General features: G+C 50.6%; 1 protein-coding gene across 1 annotated transcript in view; it reads right to left on the bottom strand.

Annotated features, from left to right (window-relative positions):
- ZMYND8 (zinc finger MYND-type containing 8) overlaps window positions 1-22,666 on the bottom strand; it is a 100,243-nt gene extending 77,577 nt beyond the window's left edge. Inside the window, exons 1-2 of the mRNA XM_046678053.1 lie at window positions 22,323-22,666; window positions 5,376-5,524 (exon numbers count right to left, since the gene is read on the bottom strand). Coding sequence (XP_046534009.1) covers window positions 5,376-5,524; window positions 22,323-22,560 — 387 coding nt within the window. The 5' untranslated portion in view covers window positions 22,561-22,666. The remainder of the gene's footprint in view (window positions 1-5,375; window positions 5,525-22,322) is intronic.
- Window positions 22,667-23,381: the final 715 nt, after the last annotated feature.

Genomic DNA, 23,381 nt, shown 5'->3' on the forward strand with positions numbered 1-23,381 from the left:
AGGACGTTTGGGCCAGAAAATTCCTCATTGTAGGAGCTGTCCTGTGCACTGTAGGAGGTGTAGCAGCTTCCTCGGCTAGAGGCTGGTAGCACCCCCATGCACAAAACTCTGACAACCAAAAATCTCTCCAGATATTGCCTAATGTCCCTTGGGGGGCAGCACTGCCTTTAGTTGAAAGCCACAAACGTAGAGGGTCTATCTGCCTAGGAAAATGGTTGAGGGTTCTTTGGAGGGAGAGGGGCTTGGTAGAGGAAGAGAAGGAGGAAGGGGGGAGGGGGAGGAAGAGGAAGAGGAGGAGGAAGAGGAAGAGGGGGAGGAAAAGGAAGAGAGGGAGGAGGAGGGGGAGGAAGAGGGGGCGGGAGGTGAAGAGGAGAAGAGAAACTCCTATTGAAAGGTAAACCACACCTATCGGGCAAGCAGAACTATTTCTAAGCTCGCAGGGTCTTCCAGGATGGTTCTGTGGCTTCTGCAGGATGGCAGTGAGCCATATTCCAGTGCCTGACTCCCTTTCAGGAAATTAATAACAGGATAGGAAGAGTCGTTAAGATGTAAACGAAACTGGGAGAATCAAATACGACAGCTCATCTCCCGAGCTGGCAACCCAGGTCCTTTTCAATAGAAGCGGGGGTTCTGCCACTTCAGAAGTTCAGTTTCCCCCACGGTCCTGCCACAGCCCATCCTGGTGGGGTGGGCGTTCCTGGGAGGAACACCAGGGCTGAGCCAGGCTGCCCCAGACCCTTTTCAGGAGATTCCACCCTTCCCTGCAGCCACCGCTGCGGCTGAGTACTGAGAACCAGCTGCCGGGTAACCTCCTTGTCAACCAGACACTGGCCTTATCTGCTCCTTGTGCTTCCTACTCCCTAAAAAGCAGCTGATAACAAATATGGAATATTTAAAAAAGAAAGAGCAAATCATTTCAGGTAAAATGAGTTATGATTTTTTCGCCCCCACACGTATAAGGTGTGTAACCAGCTGGTAAAGCAAACGGGTTGCAACCTGTGTTATTCCAGGATAATTGCAGGCTGCGTGAGCAAATGTGCTTATTTCCGTGCTTCTTCCACAGGTCGGCTTAACAAGAAAATAGACAGGCTTGATTATTCACTTCTAGAATAGCCCAGTCTATACCAGAAGCTGGTAAACTTTTTCTAAAAGTGTTCTATAAATATACGAGTCAGTCAGTCACGTGGTCTCTATTGCCAGGACTCAGGCCTGCCACTGCCGTGCAAAAGGAACCAGTGACAATATGTCAATGTATTAATGTGGCTGTGTGCCAATAAAACTTTATTTACAAAAACAGGCTCCAGGGCACATCTGGCCCACAAGGCTGTAGTTTGCCAACACCTGGTCTGTGTAACCCGGAGAATGAGCGCTCTGACTGTGTGGGAGCACAGGGCACACGTGCTGGGGACGGGGGAGCCACAAACTCAAATTCCTACAGGGCCACGTAGGTAACATACATGAATAAAAATAGATCTTGCTCCAGCTTTTGTCCCCGTGCCATCTGATAAAAACCATGGGTCCTGGCAAAACATGTCTCTAAGAAGACCTGTCCAGGCCTGGAGGGTGAAGAAGGCACTGGCATTCAGCCCCAACGCTGGCGAAACAGCAGGGAGGGGCAGAGTTCATGCCCGTCTTAAGGGGGCAGCCCCACTCAGCTCCAGTGACCAAGGCAGCTGGGTGGGCACATGCCACCAGTGCGGGCACATGCCACCAGTGCTGCCTGACCTCAGGGAGATGCCGGCCAACCTGCTGCCCCCCGAACTATCTCAACTGTCAACACACTGCCCGGGCCCAACAAAGGACTTCTGTGAAATGCCCCAGTTTTTAAGACAATGCATGGGCTCAACAAAATAAGTCCTAGGCCACCCATTTACGGTATGTGTACACCCTGTACCCAGAGGAGGTCATGAGGGGCCCCATGACTTCTTTGCCATGTTTAGTCAAAGGTATACCCAAACCCATTTAGGTTAACAGATTATTTCTCAATCCTTTGATGAGCAGGGAAAAAAAAAAAAAAGAGAGAATCTTCCAAAAGGACTCTTTGAATTCAAATACCCCCAGGAAGCAAAGAGGAGAGTCATACTTTTTAGTAAAGGCCCTAAGGTCATTTGAGGACAAGATGTTTCTTGCCCCATCTACTGCAGGGTGTTTGGCAACCTGACTCTCATCCACAAAATACAAGGAGTGTCCTTCTAGGCTGTGAGGTGTCCCCGCCGCCACCACCACCACCGCTCGCAAGAAAAAGCACCTACATGTTTTCAAACCTTTCCTAAGGGGTGACACCATGACCAAAAGGCTTTAAATATTAATTATAAATCTTAGAATACTTTTTCCCCTAAAAATAAAGTGTGTTTAAAAGTGGTTCTTAAAACTCTCCTAAAAGTATTAAATTCCCAAGACATGAAAAATGGGTGAGGGGCCGGCCCCGTGGCCGAGTGGTTAAGTTCGAGTGCTCCGCTTTGGCCGCCCAGGGATTTGCCAGTTGGGCTCCTGGGTGCGGACATGGCACTGCTCATCAGGCCATGCCGAGGCGGCACCCCACATGCCACAACTAAAAATATACAACTATGTACCGGGGGGCTTTGGGGAGAAAAAGAAAAAATAAAATCTTTAAAAAAAAAATGTTGGTGACTATATTATGATGGTAAAACCCAGCATGTGCAGACCTACAATTTGCTTTTAATTCCATAATTTTTTAATTCTTTAATTCTAAAAGAAAAAAAGAAGAAACAGGAAGTGTCCAGAAGAATTTTGAGGGGATTTCGTTCCCCTTAGGAAGGCAGACGGGGAGGAGGGAGTTGCCCCTACTCCGTAAACATTACACGCTAGAATGAACCATGGAGTCAAGGGTCAGAATACTCTTTTTTTTTTTTTTACAGTTAAGGCTATTTCTCCTTTGCCAACTTGTGGCTGTTCAGCCCCACGGAGTTTTCGATCTGAAAAAAAAACCGACAATCCACTTATAGTGTTCCTCGTCCAAACCACTATTTTACAAGATAACTGAAGCTCAGAGATGAGACAGCAACTGACAAAGTCACAGAGCAAGTTCCCCAGATGCGGTGGGGCTGGCAAGAGCCAGGCCTCAGGTCTGGAACACGTTTCCTCCAGTGCCACAGTCCTGTAAACTCTTCTATCAACACTGAAGATGACCGTTCAGGAGCATAAACACGCCCTGTGCCGGGTCACCACGCTCTGCCATGTTCCACCCCCAGAGTGCGGTCTACACTCAGGAGCTCCCACCACGTGTCAAACTCTGGGGCGACAGCAGCCGCCAGACACTGGCCACTGTCTGAGGCTCCCAGTCCAGAGGGGGACACAGATTTACAAACACATCCCTGTGGTCATGAGGCTCAAGTGTTACGGAAACGGTATTATCACACGGATGGGGAAGGGAGAGAAAACACCTGGACTGCCCACGTTGATCAGCTTCCAGAAAGAGAGGTGAGCCAACTCTTAAAGGACAGGCAGGAACTCACAAAGCATGTGTGCACACACGCACACACAGAGGGGAGGGAAATAAAAGACTTTCTACACACAGGGGGCAATATCTGCTTCACGCTTACTGGTTGTTACCAATAAGTAAGCAAGACAAGGGTCTGCCCAGGAAGGTGAATTAACGGGCAGAGTGAAGATTTGTGGATTATTTGTGGCCTGAAAGTTTCTTTCTTAGTCTTCAATCCCAACAGCTATTGGACGGCTCCTGGGTGACAGGGGTGGGTTGTCACTGGCATCAAGCCAGACAGGCAGACCTAAGCTCAAATGCAGCTTCTCACTTGCTCTGAAGCCTTGAGGAGGCAACTTAACCTCTCTGAACCTCTGGTTTTTTCACTTGTAAAACGGAGACAATTATAAGGGTTATTATAAACATTAAGATTAACACAGAAAAATGCTCACAACAGAACGTGGCACACTGTAAGCACTGCTTTCAGTACTGTTTTCAACGACAGTATGTTTAAATTGCAATGCCCCCAGAAATTTATTTAGGACCCATCAGTTTTTTCTCCTATAATGGGATTCCCAACCCATTAGACCTACACAGTCCAACATGGGAGCTACAGGCAGCCACAGGCAGCTGCTTACATTTAAGTTAAATTAAATGAAAAATTCAGCTCCTCAGTCACATTTGCCACTTGCAAGCCCTCAATGGCCACACGTGGCCTGTGGCTATCCTACTGAACAGCTCAGGCCTAGAACAATTCTAAAACTGGTGTTTAATTATTTCACATATAGTTTGTGTGATTATTACACTCAGTGTAGAGCCTGGCTTAATTTTTACTATTATTAGTATTTATGTCATTCAGCTCAATTCATCTTCACAACAACCCTGTGAAATCAGTGGCAGTATCATTATTACCATTTCAAGAGATGAGAAAACTAGGCACAGAGCAGTTAACTTGCCCACAGCCACACAGCAAAAGCAGAGCTGGCATTTCGCTATGTAATTTTGAGGATGAAAATAGATTAGAGCACAGAAACGTGCCCTCTCACAGTCCTGGGCATTTAACTGTTGCTAGGTTTCTTCCCGTGAAAGCTGCAATCTTGTTTTATTCAACCTGAATCCCCAGGGCCCACTCCAGCTCTCCGTAACGCACAAAATGGATGCACACGTCCCAAGCAGGCCCTGCTGCGGTGGCATCGAACCACTGGGGCCTCCCGTCTCCTCCAGCACTGGGAGACTGGACCTCATGGTCCACTAAAGCATCTCTCTTTTTTTTTTTAATCAGAAGCACATTTAGCCTGCATCAGAGGATTTTAAAGCCAGAAGGTTCCTTAGACAAGATCCAAGAGGACAAACAGATTTTCACATCTAGTTGACGGGTCCTCGCTGCCCAGGGAGGGTGGGGTCTGCCGCCCGTGTCGAGGGCAATGAGAAGGCATGGTGACCAGTCACCAAAAGCGACCGGGGGCAATGGGCAGGCAGAGCGGCTGCCTCTCCACGGACCTAAACCTCTGATTTTACAGATGAGAAAACTGAGACCGGAAGGGAGCACGTCTCAGCCACGCAGCCACCTCCAGGCCGAGCTCGGAAGCATCCTGCTGGCCATGGCCTAGGAGGGAAAATCCTCGGGCCATGTAGGGCAACAGTCCTAAGGCATGAAGAAAAAATCCCAGGAAAAGCCCCAAACCCTAATGCACAGTATCTTCATCCCATCTAGGTCACTGCCCTGTCCCCCAAACGGATCTGAAAACCCCCTGGAAGTGTCTACACAGGTCCCCTTTGAGCTGCCCTTTTTGTCCTATGCAAATGACAGCTGGAGAAAGGCAGCTTGCTAAATGCCAGGAACTCGAGCTACTAGGAAACCCCGGGGGAGCCAGAAGGCTTCCCTACAGCCTTTGTCGTGCTGGCGTGGACGCCATCCCCAGCGGCCGTTTACCTGCTCCTTATTGCTATTGTTCAGTAATCCGGGTTTCTTTTTCTTTTTAATGGGGCTTGTTGACGTGTCCTGTGGCGAGTGGCCATTGGAAGAATGTGGAGGGCTGGGGAACTTTCTTTTCTGGGCTGTTCTCTCTGTGGAGCCAGGATCTGAAAGAGATACACAGGACCACATATTTTAAAGCAGGCAGGCAGGCCGAGACCCCGCAGAGAGGGTGTGTGCGGGACACAACACATTTTGTTCCCAAACCCAATAGCATTTTAGCATTCCTCCCCGGGAACACACTTACCCACTCTTTTCACTGCCTGTCTCAGAAGCCACACAGTCTTTCTTTGGCCTACATAACATTTTATATTTTAAAATATAAAAATAAGGGCCCAGCCCCGTGGCCCAGTGGTTAAGTTTGTGCACTCCACTTTGGCAGCCCAGGGTTTCACTGGTTTGGATTCTGGGTGTGGACATGGCACCGCTCATCAGGCCACGCTGAGGTGGTGTCCCACATGCCACAACTGGAAGGACCCACAACTAAACAATACACAACTATGTACCAGAAGGCTTTGGGGAGAAAATGGAAAAATAAAATCTTTAAAAAAAATAAAATAAAATAAAATATAAAAATCAAGAGACTTCACATAATCCCCTAGATTTTTGGCTTCTCATAAAAAAATACATCATGGCCTGCAGAGCCTTATGGCACCAGGCAGATCTGAATACCAGGTGCTCAGATTGAGATGGGAACGTGCCCTCCATTTTGCCACAATCCCCACTCTTCCCTACTGTGTCCCAGTTGACAAGGCCATGATCCAACTGCCATGAGTGTTCACACAGGCACTGGTACTGTCCTTATCCCAAAGAAGTATTTCTTCTCCACACCCGTGCCTGACGGCAAAAGCAAGAAACCACGAAAGATAGACCAAGGCCACACGCTTCAAGAAAACAAAAGCAAACACACTTCTTTGTGGAACACAGTAACATTTATTCGCGTTTGTCAGGCTAACAAAGTGTAACCATGTAAGAAGAATGTACCCACCCACCAGAAAGTGCTCATGGCCCTGTCACCGGTACTCATCGTACTTGCAACTCTCCTTCAAAGAAATCCACGCAAATTACATTCTCACTGATTCTCATTTGTACGCCTACCCCACTCTTGCCCATCCACTCCTTTCTATTTTAATTCTCTCAGCATCTCATTTAAACACATATCTACTTCCCCCACCATCCAATCTTCAACTGCCAGGACTTGATTCCATTCCATGCTCGACGGCTGTCTGGTTAGCTTAGGGATGTCATGGCTCGGCCTGGCGTACTTACATCCGGAGAAACAAAAGCTACAAGCACCAGAAGAGGGGCAAGCACAGGTGATGGGATGGGGTGAGGAATCCAGAAAGGTGACTATCTCCCAGATAGCCTGACGACGTTCCTCCTCCAGGGTTAACTCTCAGGCAGGTCCCAGCACGTGGGCTGCACCGTGTGTCACCATCCTTGTGCGTCCGGACAAGAGCCGCCAGGGCAGATTAACAGGGTCCAATAGGGCCGCGCGCAAGGCCTCCCAGTGGTGGACTGTTGACTGAAAGGCGGGGCATCTTCCAGCACGCTCACAAAGGGGGACAATGAGCTGCTTTTGCAAAATCCACTCCACACCATAGAACTCTCCAGTCTCCCTGGGCAGGAAAATCCTGAGACACGGCCCTGAGAGGCAATTAAATGCTAACCACAGGCACCTTGAGGGAGAACAGACCCCAGAGTTCGGGGGAACATCCCACAGCCATCAAAACGGAGGCCCAGAGAGCCCAAAGGGTTGGCCCAGAGGCACACGACAGCTGGTTAGTGGGCAAAGCCACTAGAGAAAGCCGCGGCGTGGGACTGACACGTACCCCGGAGAGTGCCTCCTCTCATTCCCACAGGGATGCTCCACGCAGCCATCACACGCGAAAACCCTGGCTTTCTCCACACGGTCTCTAACCCCGAAACCTCCTCCTAGAAACACATTCTAAATACACAGTCACAGGGGAGCAAAGCACATGCCAGATGACTCATCTGCTCCCTGCATGCTGTACCTAAGACTGGAAACGACTTCAATGCCCACAGAGAGAGGACGGTTCTGACAACACACGACAGCCATCCTGTGGAATATTCTGCAGTCACTATGAACGAGGAGACACCTCCACACGAAGTGACACTCCCCAAGCTTCCGCATCAGGTTAAAAAAGAAACGCACGGATAGCACCACGAACAGACCACCATACTCCCCCAAAAAAGGATGTTTTTTATATATATCCATGTTCACATAAGCCTAACATATTCCTGGATGAGCACAAAAATACAGCAGAGCTCAAAAGGGGGACTGGTGGCTGCCTCTGGGAAGGGAACCTGGGGGCATTAGTTTCCACTGTGTACCCTTGTGTACATTCACATGTCTGTACTACTTTATTGAAATAAAGAAATTTTTTTTTTATTTTTGAGGAAGATTAGCCCTGAGTTAACTGCTGCCAATCTTCCTCTTTTTGCTCAGGAAGACTGGCCCTGAGCTCACATCCGTGCCCATCTTCCTCTACTTTATATGTGGGATGGCTACCACAGCATGGCTTGCCAAGCGATGCCATGTCCGCACCCAGGATCCGAACCGGCGAATCCCGGGCCACCGAAGCGGAATGTGGGAACTTAACCACTGCGCCACTAGGCCAGGCCAAAAGAAAATTTTAAAACGAGGTATTTAAGAGGTTCCGTTTCACATAGAAAAGCAGCAGGTGCAAACGAAAGCCAGTAATGAGCAAATGAGGGATAAAAAATGTCACCAGACAAACAAGCTGGGGCTGATCACCGTGTGCTTGTGAGTGCAGCAGGGAGTTTGGGGTTTGGTGCATGTGGATCTGATAAACCCAAGCAACTCTGCTCAAAGAATCAGAGGACAGGTGTTTAAGAACAGGGTTTTGGGGGCTGCAAGGGGCTGCTGCGTCCTGGAAGAAATGGCATCCTGGTCAGGCAAAAATTCAAAGCAATTGGGCAAAGGTTTTGATTTTGTATGTTTTGCTCAGTCTGTGGGTAGATTTTGGAAGAACAAAGGAGATGTGCAAAGACATGCCAAGGGAAAGTTGGGGGTACGTTCAGGAGAAAACAAGTAGCGCGTTTTAATGTTTCTCAGGAGAAAGCTACGGATTTCTGCAAAGGACAGTTCCTCCTCAACACAAGGACAACCTCAGCACCCTCCCACCCAACGCCATCAATACTCTCAAACACTGCCACAACAAAAAGCGCCCCCACGTATTTCCCAAACGCTCCCAGAGGAGTGGTACCAGCCTCCTGAAGAACCGCTGAGCTGGAACATGGCACACGGGGGATGAAGGGCACAGCCAGCCCACACCCAGTCACCCACGGGCCAGAAAGGGCACCAGCCCCTCCTTGGGCCGTCTAAGCTATCCGCCCGTGGCTGAGATCCGCCAGGACAGTGGCTCCCAAAGTGTGGTCCCCGCTACAAGCAGCAACAGCATCACCCAGGAATTTGCTAGAAATGCACATCCTCAGGCTCCACGTCGGAGCTACAGAATCAGAAGCTCCAGAGCAGGGCCCGGTGACCTATGGTTTGACAAGTGCTCCAGGGGACTCAGACGCACACTGGTTTGAGGTGCTACAGGGTGCAGGTGTGGGGGTCGGGGGGGGGGGGGCGTGGAGTCGAGTTCTCAAGCCTGGAGAATCCTGCTCCACCCTGGGGAGCCAGTCTCCTCTGCTTCCTCACGGCCACCTGGGGGGCAGGCTCAAGACTGAGGACACAGAAGCCAAGCATGGAGGCAACGTGAGAGAATGAAGACAGCCAAAGAGGAGAGGACCCCAGGGAGGTCTCCTACTGCTCAGAGCCTCAAGGCCACATGTGTGACATGGGAAGCGAGGCAGAGAAAGGAACCAGACCCCAAGTTCTTACCTGGAGTCCAGGAAAGCGCTTCAGGGACGCACGATCCACAGGGCGCGGTTTCCGTGCGTGGACACAATCTCCTGGGAAGACGGGGCATAGCCCACCTCACCCTCTCCACGGTGTCAACAACTCTAAAAATCAACACCCACAGGGCCAGAGGATCTTAAGAAATCCCTTTTAACTTTAAAATTCTTTAATCCATGGGACAGAGGGGGAAAAGTCACTAGAAATGGATACACTTATAAGCAACTGAGACAGCTGGGGAGGGCGTGCTGCCCAAACCCAGCAGGAAAGAGGAGGGAAGCAGGGTCCTGCTCGGCGAGAGGAGGGGTCCAGCCCAAGGCTGCCCCAAACCGAGAGGATTCCAACCCTTCTAGTCTCAGCGAAACATAAACCCCAATTCTGTTCCAGGTTACAAACACACCGACTCCCCCTCCAGAGTCGGGGAGAGTTCAGCAGCCGGACACAAGGAGTAGAAATTTAATAGGTTCCGAACAAGAGACACAGCTGTCAAGAGCAGAGGCTTCCAATGAAGGCTCCTAGGGAGAAGAATTGGGAAATGCTGGCTGGATCCAGCCTACTTCGGAGGGACGAGATAGCGGGCCAGCATGCTGACTTAAAAACCTACCCACCCCAGTGGGGGCTAGGCCACTGGTGGTGATAGAACGGTGGGTGTGGAGCTTGCTGTAGCCATGGTAACAAAGCCGCCTTGAGGATCTTTTCCAGAAAGCTGAGTCAAAGATTTTTTTTCTTCTTCTTTAACGACTTAATTCTGACGGGGACGTATTGCTAAATGCATTTCATCTATAAACTTGGAATCATGACAAATAGCTACCCTAGACAATCGCCCAAAAAACGGTTCACCCGTGATCTGAAAAGACCTCCGTGCGAGGCAGCAGGACCCCCAGTTCTCCTGGGTTGGCCCACCAGTGATCCTTAGCCTCCCACCCTACCCTCAAAATAAGTCTGGTTCTGAAGGAGTTAATGTGGGCGAGGGAGGGGCTGCCTAGAGGAAAGGGACAGAGCAATGACTCAGGAAAACAGCTTGGCATGGAGCAGGAAGTGGCAGCATTCTCCCCTCCTTGTGACATTTCACTGAAATCTGAATATGGGAAAGTCTGCTGGGTGCTAGGAAGCAAGCACGTGACCACATCCTTGCTCTGTCTTGTGAACCACCGGAAATCATCCCGTTCAGCCCTTCCTAGATGTCCCTTGACTTAAGGGACACCTTACTTCAAGATAACCTGGCCTCTGAGCTTTCCATAGCCATGGGTATTAACCGCGAAGACTTTCTTTTATTACATACAATGTACTAGGCCCTCTCAAAATGTCTCTGGAGTCCTTCCCTCTGGGTCACCTGCCCAAGATCACACAAGTGGCAGGGCTGGGATTCGAACCCAGGCCCACCAGTGGCCTCACGCCAGGGAGAGGCTTGTCTCAGCTCTGCAGCAAGACGACTTCCTAATCCAGGGTCTCCGTTTCAAGAGGACACTCTCATTTTGCCGTTTTCTTTCTCAACCGCAGTGGTGGTAGGGGAATTCAACAGGAGCTCTGGGAATCGGGAGAAAGGTGGAAATCGTTTGTGTCACTCGCTGATGACGCAAGCCGTGCTCTCAAAGGCAGTCCCCACGACACATGTTCACCTCCCAATCTTCCAATGGTGGCGCCAGAACCAGAACCACAAAATAGGCTGAGCAGGGCCCAGCGGCCATCTCCTGTCCCAAACACTTGTCCAACTCATCCAGTGCCCCACCGCCCAAGCCACACAGGCAGCCTCCCCTACACACACCCAGCGCCTGAGTCACAGCACTCACCCTCTGCAGAGTCTAGGAAATGACATACCATGACAGGGCACCGTCTGCTCCAGGGAGGGAAAGGGCCCCAGCAGAGAGGCTGGGCACTTCCTCATGAGGACCAGCCCCGTGATGGGTTTCTGTGGGTGTTAAACTTCCCTAAGGATGTCGCTCACCAGCGAGCCTGCTGGACGCTGAATGAGAAGCAGCCTCGGTCAACAGGCTGACACAGGCACAGCAGGCCACAGAAGCAAGGTGACCAACCGTCGGAGGGCCGGAGATGGACAGTCTCGCACAAACCAGGACAAGCTGGTCACCCTACACAGAAGTCGGGGCTGCTCGCTCTGACAGGCCGGGTCACAGACAACACAGGCAGGGTGCCACAGTGGTCAGGACCCAGCTCTTCTGCTACCCAGCAGTGTGGCATTAAAGAAGCTACTTAACCTCTCTGTGCCTCATTCCTCGGTAAGACAGAGATCACGGTATCTTGTAGAGTTATCGAAGGACTGACTTATTCACGTGAAGCTCTTAGCATTATACCTGGCAAAAAGTAAGCACGCGATAAACAGTGGCTCTTTTTTTAAACCCACAATCGTCCCTCCTTCTCCTCTTCCTCCTCCTCCCACCAGAGCTGGCTTCTCGGAGGAGCACAGGTCCATGCCACGGAGTTCAAAGTTATGGAAACGCCAGCCTATATAAAGCGGAGACCAGAATCAGCCCGGGACAGGCTTTCTCCATCTTGATCAGACGTGAGAAGTCCAGTTTCCTCGGGCGACTGCAGGCAGGCTCAGAAGCAGAGGCCTGTGCCGGCCGGGGCGGGCGCGCTGCAGACAGCACTCGGCCTAATTGCCAGCCCTCTCCATGGCCTACTTCAAACGCGGCCACACGCTGCTCTCCCAGAAGCAGCGAACGCCTGAGCACGGTTAATCATTTCAAAGTGTTTCCTCCCAAAGACGCGGAGCAGGTACGCACACAGGCCCCCCTCCCCAGGAATCTTCGGGCCCTCTCCAGCCAGGAGTTACATCATAATGAAACAAAAGCCCGGAATTTCCTCCCGGCCCAGAGCAGAACTGAGAAAAGAATGGGGGATGGGGAAGGGGCAGCCCTTCTCTTCCAGCAGAGAATGCCCGAGCCCCAGGAACGCGGCCCAAAACAGCTCTCCAGCAAAGAGTCTGCTCCCACGGTGAACATCTCCCAGACCCACAGATCTGGGAGACAAAGCTACAGCCTGGCCGGCTTGGGCCTGCCCCAGCCTCCTCCAGAAGGGCTGCATGGGCCTGAGCTGGACTTCTAGAAGGTCTCCTGCCTGGGACTGTGAACTTCTTACCAGACCAGGAAAGAGGGGCAAAGTGGAAAGAGGCAGTGGAACAAAGGGTCATCCTCAACTTGGGGAAACTGTCCTTGTACCAGAAATGCCAGGTACATCGGAGGCAAAGCAAGTGAGGGGCAGGTGACCCTGGGAAGAGGGGCTTACCTGCCATTGAGAAACTCTGCTGCTCAGAGGGCCTAGCCTCTCTTTTTTAAAGAGAACAGAGGCTCACACACGGCAGACATTCCTGCTTCCGGATCCTCAGCGGCCTCTCCCAGGGGGAGGAGGAAGAAGCCAAGAGGACAGGCTAAGAGTCACCACTTACCAGGCCAGCCCCGGTCTTGTACGCACGAGGTTGTCCAGCGGGGCAAGGACGCCCTCGCCTCCCTGCAGTCAGGCAGCGTGTGGCAGGGCGACTGCCTTCATGTCCCCGGGCTTTCAGCTCTAATTTATCACCCTCGACAGACAGCAGCTCGGCGAAGCTGAAATTTTTCAGTGCACTGCACCGAAGAGCCATTTATTTCACCGGATGTGAATAAACACACCAAATTGCTGTTCTTCTGCTGGCTGGAGTGACTATCAAGAGGGTTTGTGGTGGTTTGCATTTGGAAGGTGTTTTAAGTTTTTTAATAACTGTTTCAAATTATCTTTAGGTCTGACGTGCCTCTCCCAGAAATGAGAAAACCATCTTCCCATTATACTGTGTGTGCGCGTGTGTGTGTCTCTCTTTCACTCTGTCTCTGTCTCTGCCAATAATGCAAAAAGGGGTGATTAAAGGGCACATTCATATGTAAAAGGTGAACTTCCAAACTCTCCTGGCAGGACAGAAATTGCTCCAATCTAGGGAAAAGAGGCTGATTTACAAATGAATTCACTGGTTAGCCCTCAACTACTAGAGGCCACAGCAACCGGGCAGCCCTTTCTCCCCCGCTCAGCCGGGATGAGGCCTTCTGGAAAAACGACAACCTCTCAACAGGAATTTCCTGGTTCAAGAATGCTAAGCTCTTTCCATTTTTAACAAAGAGGGGGAGGCAGGGCCCAGCTCCGTACAAGAAACCACAGCACCCCACCCACCCCCTCAGCAGGTCCAGGCCCAGAAGGCCGTGTCCGACGTGTGTACATATTCAAGGCCCTTAGAACTCTGCCAAACCACCACGAATGAAATGTGGAGTAACCGGTTGCCTTGGGCCTTTACGTCATAGCTGGCTGATGGCTGAGCAGAGGGTTCGCAGGACCTGGTTCTGGCAGCTGAAGCCCGTCTGCATTATTTATAGAGGCTGCAGGGACTCGGCGTGGTGGGCCCCCCCCCCCCCCCCCCCCCCCCCCCCCCCGGCCCAGCTCAGGCTAGAAAGTGAAGGTGCTGGCAGGGGGCTTTCAAATTGCAATGGGGAATTGCAGCATCCAAGGGCCAACTCAGAAACAAAAAGAGGACTCCACCAACAGCAGCTGAAGCCGGGAAGTGGGCTGGAAGAAGAAAAGGGGAAAGAAAGAGGCTTCGGGAAGGGGGTACATGAAGGAAGAGGGCTGCTGGGAGCCAGGCAACCTGCCCACGTGCCCTGGGCAGGGTCTGGCCTCTCTAAAAGCCACCTGAATGAAGACAAGAAAATTCTCTAACACACCAGAGAAGACGGGGAGGCCTCTACAGCCGCCTCATCATGTGCCTTTGGGGAAGCAGATTTCGGACCCAAATTACCCTGGTCAAAAGGATGCTGAACATCACCCGGATCTCGGTGGGGCGATTCTAAAAATGTGCCCTGCGGCCTGCAGGCTCAGGAGTGTTAGGAAGATGGACGTGCATGGCATCACAGCACACCTCATGGAACCCAAGATGGGAAGCAACTTCAGTGTCATCAATAGGGGACTGAGGTGCAAAACCTCGTGATGCAGCCGCAAGACGGAATAAAAAAGGAAGCACATCTTCATGGACAGGCATGGAACAAAACCCAAGCGAAAAGGGCCAGAAATAGAACCTGGGTGAAAGAAAGGCGGGCGCGGGAATTCTTTCTGATCACGGTCACATATTTAACTACCTAAGACATTTCTAAGTGGCTACGGGGGAAAGGGATGAAAACAATATTTATATAACCCTCACCAGGGGCCAGGCACTGCCCTAGCCAGAGACCGCGTCTGCATCCCCAGCACCGGGCACCCAGGAGCAGCTCAGAACACGCCCCAGAATTAATCAGGTGCCACTGTTAAGGGGCTCAGGTGTTGAGAACAGTGTAAAGCAGAGGTTCTCAATCAGGTCCCCCCAGGACACTTGGCAGTGTCTAGAGTCTTTCTGGTTGTCACAACGAGGCAAAGAGCAGGCGCTACTGGCATCAAGTGGGCAGAGGCCAGGGATGCTGCTAAACACCCCACGGTGCACAGGGGGATCCCCGCACCAGTGAAGACCAGGCCTAAAGCATCCACAGTGCTGATGGGGAGAAACCCTGGTGTAGAGAAACGTCGGGAGCTGCCAAGCAGGTCTAACCTTGTGTAAATACACCGCCCACGGAGGCAAGTGCAACCTCTGAGAAGGAAAACGATGCCTAATGTTTCACCTGGCAACCCTGACTTCAGGTTTCAAAGGGAACAAAACAAAGGGGCCAGTCGGTCAATAACAGTCACTGAGCAATGACCAGACTTCTGGGCTCCCTGGGAAGACTCCTGTCCTGGGAGAAGACAGCCAGAAACAGTCACAGTAACAGCTGCCGTTTCTTGACCACTTGTCTGCAAGGCACGGTCTTAAAGACAATTACCAACCTATTTACTCCTCACCACAGTTCTAGCAAGGCGGTAGGTGCCGAGAACCCCCATTTTATTGATGGAGAAACTGAGGCCTAGAGCAAAAAAGGCCCCTGATGATGTGGCTAGGAAATATAGAATGAATGTAGAATATATTCAGTATAGAAATATGGAGTAAGAAACCGATTACAGAGGGCCAGCCCGGTGGCGCAGTGGTTAAGTTCGCACATTCTGCTTCATCGGCCCGGGGTGCGCCGGTTCGGATCCCAGGTGCAGACATGGCACCGCTTGGCATGCCATGCTATGGTAGGCATCCTACATATAAAGTAGAGGAAGATGGGCATGGATGTTAGCTCAGGGCCAGTCTTCCTCAGCAAAAAGAAGAGGATTAGCAGCAGATGTTAGCTCAGGGTTGATCTTCCTCCAAAAAAAAAAAAAAAACCGATTACAGATGGACACAAAGCTGAGCCGGAGAAAGAGCAAGCATCCGTGAACATATCCTGGGGTCGAGGGTGTGGCCAGGGAAAGGCTGCTGTTTCCTTCTCCAAATGGGCTCACGGGATTCACAGCTGCTGTTTATTGAGAGGCTAGTTGACGAATCCTCTCAGGAATCCCAGGAGGTAGGGATGGTGGTGTTGTGCCCATTTTATAGCTGAGGCTCAGAGAAGCAACGTCATCTGTGCTCGAGGCACAAAGGTGAAAGCAGCATGCGCTGGGGACTCCATCGTCCACCACAGCTGCGTTCCACTCTAAGACCCTCACCTGCGCCAGGCAGCCACCTTCCCCAGGGCTGTGCGTGCCACCTGCTAATCCTCCATCACTAAGGGCATGCCTGGCACGGACCAACATCAACAGAGCACTGTTGTTCAGTGTCTGGGCTCTGGAGCCATACCACTACGTCTGAATCCAAGCCCCATCACCTGACAGCTGTGTGTCCTTCGGCAAGTGGCTGAGCCTCTCTGTGCCTCAGTCAATTCAGCTGTGACTGTTAGGCTCTTCCTAAAAGGGTTGTTAGCATTAAATGAGACAATGCCTGAAAAGTGAACAGAGTCCAAGCACCACCAGTTACTATTACTATTTCCCTGAAGGGGGAAGAGGATCCAGCTCAGAAAACAGACATTAACCCAGAAATCTCAAACCTGCCTCCCCAAACTTTTTTGTATCTTCACCATGATTTGCACCAGACTAGGTCTTCCCAACTTGTTTCCGAAGAAGTTTCACTGATGAGAAACACAAACTCCCACAGTCAGTCCTCTCAGGCTGGCACAGGTTCAACCAAGCAGGCTCGAAATCCCTTCAGGGCTCAGGATTTCTCCCCAGATTAAAGCAGAAGGCGCCAGGTGGCCCACAGTCCCTTCCCCCCTCTTCCCGATGGACCTTCCTCCCCGGACGCCCCCAAAGGCACTCTCCTCCTACTCAAATGAGGGTCGTCAAGCCTGGGAGGGCACTGGCCTCAGAATCCTAGTGCTCTGCACAAAGAATGGAGAATGCCAAACCTCCCGGGGTCAGCGGGAGCGCCCAAGGGGTGCCTGGCAGGTCAGCGCCCTGCAAAGGGTTGCTCCTTCCCTGCCCATCCTCACTTCTGCCTGTTCAGGTTCAGTTCAGCCTTCACAGCTACCAGCCGGATCCACGCCCCAGGGCTATTCCCTTGCCCTCTGGAGCAGCCTCTTTCAAACCCCCATGAGATAAGCAGTCCTGTGCTAGAAACCCTCCAGGGCGCTTCCTGCAGACGCCCAGCATCTAATCAAGACCTACCATGCCCCCAGCGATCGGCTCTGCTCACCTTGTCTCCTCCATTCACTCACCCCTAACCACAGTGGCCTCCAACAAGCCAAGCTTCTTTGCAGTTACTGGCCCTTCCTTCTAGAATGTTCTATGCCTAATTTTCCCTTGGTGGGCAACTTCAGCTTTTGACCCAAATGTCACCTCCCCAGCCTTTTATGACCACCCCAGCCTCCAGCCCCCTTATTATATCATCCTGAAGTGTTTTTTCCTTTCATCGCAGTCGCCTCGAGCTAAAATTTATCGAAAATTATTTTCTTCTTTTGCTGGTTCAGTTCTTTCTTGTGTCTCCTCCAGAACATGAGCTCAATCTCAGTTTTTCTGTCTCTCTTGGCTGCAACCCAGGGCCTGGCACACGGCCTGGCTCAGAGGGGCCCCAGGAACACCTATGAGACCAGCTAGATGCACGAGAGGAGAAGGTTAACAAAGCTGCGACAGCAGACCTGACGCACAGGAAACTCCAGTTTCTCTTCCCCAGTCTAAGAATGTCTCCCGGCAAACTAGGAAGGCAGGAGCGTTGTGAAGTCAACAGGCTCCCCACAAAAGGCAGCCTGGCCATTTCAGGGTCCAAAAGAGAGAAACTGGGACAGGAAACTCCTTTTTCAACAGGTACTTAGCTCTTCCTCTTTCTTCGTTAAAGAGCCCATTTCCCCAAAAGTAGGGGATTAAGTAAGGATTTATATCCCGCACGTGATGGGGCCATGCAGCTAAACACAATTACTGAAAACCAAAGGGGAAGAACTCATGAGGTTTTCTCAGGCCACCCGTGCCCGCTCTCTCCATTCTTCTTGGGGAGAGCTATTGTTTCAGAATCATTTAGGTTAAAGAAGAGGAATGACTTTCTCCAGGGAAAACACACTCCCCGCTGGGAGACCCCTCACTGGGATGACCGGTTAGCCAGATTTCTTAGTTCGGATTATTTGCCCTTTTCCTTTTCGGACCCTTTCAAGTCTGAGGCTCTCTTTTCAACACCTCCCTTAATCCTCGCCTGCATTCTCCAATTCTGCTCCTGAAACGTGAAACAACGGCCCAAGCATTTCCCTATGTGGACTCAGCAATATGGGAATGGCCCCAAAAAGGGAAAGCAAAAGATTATTTTCTCCAAGTTCATCTTCCCTCCACCTAACTCAATAGGCACGAATCAAGAGAAATTAAAACTGCTCTTTTCTCTGTCCATCTTAGTTTCCTCGGGCTTCTCAGACTGTCAGCATCTCACCAGGCTTGAGAGGAGACTAGATTTTAAAGATTTGTATTTGTCAAACAATGCTCACCAAGTACCAGTCTATCTCTGGTGCCAACCCAAGAAACAGCAGGCTGGTTTGAAAGACAGTCCTCAAACTCCCGTGTGGGGAGGCAGAGTTCCTGGAGTGGGGAAGGAGGTAAAGGACAAAACCAGGTCAGCCTTACTAGGAAGAGGGCCCTGGTGACAGCTGATGACATGAACCAGCGAGCTAGAAGGGCAACGATCGCCAGGAAATGAGTCTAGAGGAACCTACGGCCAAGGGCTGGGCTACGGTGGCCACTGAAGGACCACAAACTGAATCCAGTCCACCCACAGCTGCATCATACTTTTAAATTTTAAGTTAGCTGTCAGTATTTAAAAATTGGGAGAAATTGCACTTAGAAATCCAGATTACTAGCTTCTCACTAAAAAAAAAAAAAAAACAGAAGCCACACTGGGTTGCCATTTCCACATGGAACAGTCCTCCAGCCTGCCCCGCCTTAAGAGGCAACAGGAAATTCCGTTTGCCAAGGTCACCATTATTCTTAACTGTCAAACCTTGAAGATCCCTTAAAGGCAAAGTAAAGCAGAGAAGGGCAAGAAGTTAAATAGAGGGATAAGAGACAAGCGATGCTTTGCTGGGATGGCCGAGTTCTAGATAGTTCCACCACATCAGGGTATAAGTTTGTTTTTATTTTTATAAGAGAGGGGGGAAAAGTAGAGATGAAAACATACCCAACTTAACATTGGTTACCTGGCGGGAGAGGCTTTTTAGCTTTTTCTCTGTATACTTTGGCTTGTTTCAGGCAGATACACACTGATCTTATCATTTGAAAAGAAAATCTAATAAAACATTTTTCTTAAAGTTAATTAGTTTATATTTCTGGGAACAGATTCTTTTTTTTTTTTTTTTTTGAGGAAGATTAGCCCTGAGCTAACATCTGTTGCCAATCCTCCTCTTTTTGCTGAGGAAGACTGGCCCTGAGCTAACATCTGTGCCCATCTTCCTCCACTTTATATGTGGGACGCCTGCCACAGCATGGTGTGCCAAGCAGTGCCACATCCGCACCCAGGATCCGAACCGGCGAACCCTGGGGCCACCGAAGCGGAACGTGCGCACTTAACCACTGCGCCACCGGGCAGGTCCCAGAGTCTTTATTTAAAAAGCATTTATTGAGCAGCCACTATAAAATCACCAGCCACTATAAAATCACTAGCCCTGTGCTGAAGAGGTGAGAGAGACCTGGTCTCCACATCAGTCTAGGAGAGGAGACACACAGGTAAAGGAATTCTACAACAGAGTAATTTGCAGGGTGGGGAGAGGGTGGCGCAGCATACCCTGTGGTGTTTATTTCTCCCCCAGCCAGTATGCCAAGATGCCAAAGGGCCTGGCAGAAAAGCAGTTCAGTGGGGCCTGGATAGGAATTGCAACTTGGGAAGACAGGAAGATAGCCATCTTCTCTCTTTGTGGAACTTTTCAAAAAAGAGCAGGCCAAGGAGGGGCTTGTCACCACAGGACCACTAGGACCAGTTCCACTGATCCCACCTTATCAACAGGGTAGGAGCTGCTTTTCAGGAACTGAGAGTCGGTCCCTTGCCTAGTTCAGGCCGGTTAAGATCACCAACCCATCAATTGGGCCTGTGCAAATGCCGGACAGATAGGTGACCCTTTTGACTTCCAGGGGCCGAAAACTCCACCCTCAGATCATGCTAACGCCACCATTTGGTGAACACGTGTCCTGCGAAGAGGCATGAGACTGGACTACGCTTACACAGGTCCTCAATGACCTCACCTCTCCTCACCGCCAATCACCTATCTCCACACGTCAGACCACCCTGCCCTTCATCCCATAAATTTCACCCCAAGCCCTGAATGGGGGGACAGATTTCTGAGCTTCAGCCTTCTGTCTCCTTGCTGGTCGACCTCACAATCAAGCTTTTTCTCTTCTCAAAAGCTGATGCCGTAACAATTGGCTTTTTATGCGCATTGGGAAGAGAACCCCATCTCTGTGCAGTAGCAAGCTGATCAAGCAAAACTTAAGACTCCAATATAATAATTATTGATTGACATGTTCTATGTCGTGCCAGTCCCTGGCTACAGCATAAAGCACAATATATGCGTTCATTGATTAAAGCTGTACAGCGGTGCTGTCCAATAGAACTTTCTAGAATGATGGTAATGTTCCATATCTGTGCTAACACGGCGGCCTCTAGCCACGTGCGGCTATGGGGTATCTGAGATATAGTTAGTGCAATTGAGGAAGGAATTTTTAAATGTTGACGAATGTAAATTTAAACAGCCACGTACACCAGTGGCTACCTTATCAGACAGCACGGCTGTGGACACTCAACATTTAACAAAGGAGCAAGCCTAGCAGACGAGCAGGACACACAAGAATCCTCCACCGTCCCTATCTGAGGGATTCGGTAGTTGCTGTCGAGGCATAATGATATGATGCCTAGAAATGTGTATGTGGACTTGCCTTGCTTGGATTGCTCCTTTACCCTGGCTTGTGGGAAATTCTCACACCTTTAGTATGCCTAAGAATGTCTGGCCAGAGCTGATTACTGTCCTTCCAAGGGCAATCAAAGGGACCTTCCAGGGTGATTTTGACCTTGGAAGCCAAAGGACTCCACCAAAGGAGATGTAAATGAAGGCTCAGAAAGAGGGGGGCCTGGATCCCCAAGGAGGTAGCGAAGGTGAGGGAAAGGCGGTCCCCAGGAAGAGCCGTCTGGAAGGATCGACTCAGGTGTGACTTCTCGAGGAGCAGGAGGGAACCTGGCACATCCATCACAGGACCAACCCGGGAAATGGCAGGCTGTATAGGAGGGCCAGGTCCTGCAGGAGTGCTGACCAGAGCCCAGAAAGGACAGCCAGGGCTGGGCCTTGAATCTCCACTCAAGACTGTGGTCCTTAGGACCAGCGGGAATTTAAAGCAGGGAGCAGGACAATTGGGCTTGTGTTTTGGAAAGGGGCTCCTAGAAGTGGCAGTAATACAAAGGGAAGGAAAGAAATCAGAGGGAAGAGGGGCCATTTCAAAGAGCGCTGTGTCCCTGGGGGGAAAGAAAGAAAGAGGCCACCAACGGTTTCACAGAGCAGACATGTGAGCTTGGGTAATTATTTCCAGCCACAGATTATGCTGGAAACGAAGCCATCCTCTCTAGCTGAAAGGCTGCTCTTACTTCATTCTCCAGGATAAAAGTTCTATCCATGTGACAGACAAAATCAAGTAATTCACTCATTCATTCAAAATAAACATTCACAGCACACAGGTAATAAAATGGGCACCAGGTAAAACGAGACGAGCAAAAACAAAAGGCAGGACCACCCTCACTTGGAACCTTAGAATCGAGGCGGGTGGCAGGTCAGGAGAAAAGAGAGGAGAGGATCTTCCAGGGATGAGCAAAGGCCCCATGGCCAGATGTGGCTCATTCTAGAATCTAGAAGATCAGTGCAGCTGAAGTGGAGAGAAAAGAGGAACATGGAGAGACGAGGCTGGAAAGGTGGGCCGGAGCCAGCCCATGAAGATTCTAGGATTTTGACTTTCATCTTAAAACCAAGGAGAAGGCCCTGAGGAGTTTAAGGTAGGAGGTGGCAGCCAGAAGAGATGCCCCTTTCCAAAGGATTAGGGGGAACAGACAGTGAGACCTGTTACAAGACTACTGCAATTCAATGGTGATAAGCTGAAAACAGGTGACATTTAGGATATAATATTGTAAGAAAATGACACAAAAAGGCAAAAGGACAGAAGATTTGAGGATGAGTCCCATATCTCTGGCTGAGCCAAGTGGCAGAGGACTGGCTTGTTCCTCATGGTGGAGAAGCAGGTGCTTTGTTGGGGTGGGGGGAGCAGGAGGGAAGGCTGAGAGGAGAAATCGGTCTGGGACACGCTGAGTCTGAGACACCCACAAACAACAGGTAGGGAGGTCAGAGAGGCGGCTGGCCCTCTGCATGATGACTCAGGAAAAACCGAGGTTGGACATAAAAAGTCTGTGAGTCAAAGCCACAGATGTGGGCAAGATCACCCAGGGAAAGAACGGGCTGGGAGAGACGAGGACAGGGCCAAGCTTCCGGTGACGCCAACACTCAACGGCCGGAGAGAAGACGAGGTGCCAAGGAAACAGGAGGAAAACCAGGACCGTGGTGGCACCAAAGCCAAAGGAAGGGACGGTTTCCAGGAGAAGAACGACTGGCAGTGTCCAATACCTCTGTTAGAGCAAGGTGGACGAGCGCTGGAAACCTCCCCCCGACAAAGCCACGTGGAGTCTGCAGGAAGCTCAGCAAAACCAGCTCCTCCGGCAGGACGGGCGGAAGCCACCATGCAGCTGACAGGACAAAGTAGGAGGTGAAGAAGGCAAGACGTGAGTACAGACACTTCTAAGAAGGCTGGCTTTGAAGAAGAGGCCAGAAACAGGAAGACTTGCTGGTAGGAAAGACGCAGCATCAAGAGAGGAGACGTGGAAGAGGCTGGAGTGTGTTCCAAAGTCTGTGCTCATGCACAGGGTAAACAGAGCTGCCCTATGACCCGATGACCCCACGACGCCACTCCAAGGTCTATTACCAAGAGAAACGAAACAGACATCCACACACGAACTCATACACCAATATTCACATCAGCATTATGCACAATAGCCGAAAAGCAGAAACAACGCAATGTCTATCAACGGATGAACGGATAAACAAAATGTGATACAGCCACAACAGAGCATCACTGGGCCATCAAAAGGAATGAAGGACCGATACGGGCTACAACGTGGATGAGCCTTGAAAACATCATTCTAAGGGAAAAGTCAGGCACAAAGGGTCGCATTCTATATGATTCCATTTATATGAAATGTCCAAAATAAGCAAATCCACAGAGAAAGAAAGTAGATTAGTGGTTGTCAGGGGCTGGGTAAAGAGGCAGTGAATGAGGAGTGATTGCTAATGGGTACAGGGTGGGGTTTTTTGGTTTTTCTCCTGAGGAAGATTCACCCTGAGTTAACATCTGTGCCAATCTTCCTCTATTGTGTACGCAGATCGCCATGAGAGCGTAGCCAGCTGACGAGTGGTGTAGGTCCAGGCACCGACACCGAACCTGGGCCGCCGAAGAGGAGCTCGCCGAACTTAACCACTGGGCCACTGGGGCTGGCCCCAGGTATGGGGTTTCTTACTGGGACGCTGAAAGTGTTCTAAAATTGACTGTGGTGATGGTTGCACAACTCTGTGAAAATATTAAAAAGCACTGAAGCGTACACTTTAAAACGGAGAATTGTACACTATGTG

Source organism: Equus quagga, chromosome 12, assembly GCF_021613505.1.
Source record: "Equus quagga isolate Etosha38 chromosome 12, UCLA_HA_Equagga_1.0, whole genome shotgun sequence".
NCBI classification, from domain to species: domain Eukaryota; kingdom Metazoa; phylum Chordata; class Mammalia; order Perissodactyla; family Equidae; genus Equus; species Equus quagga.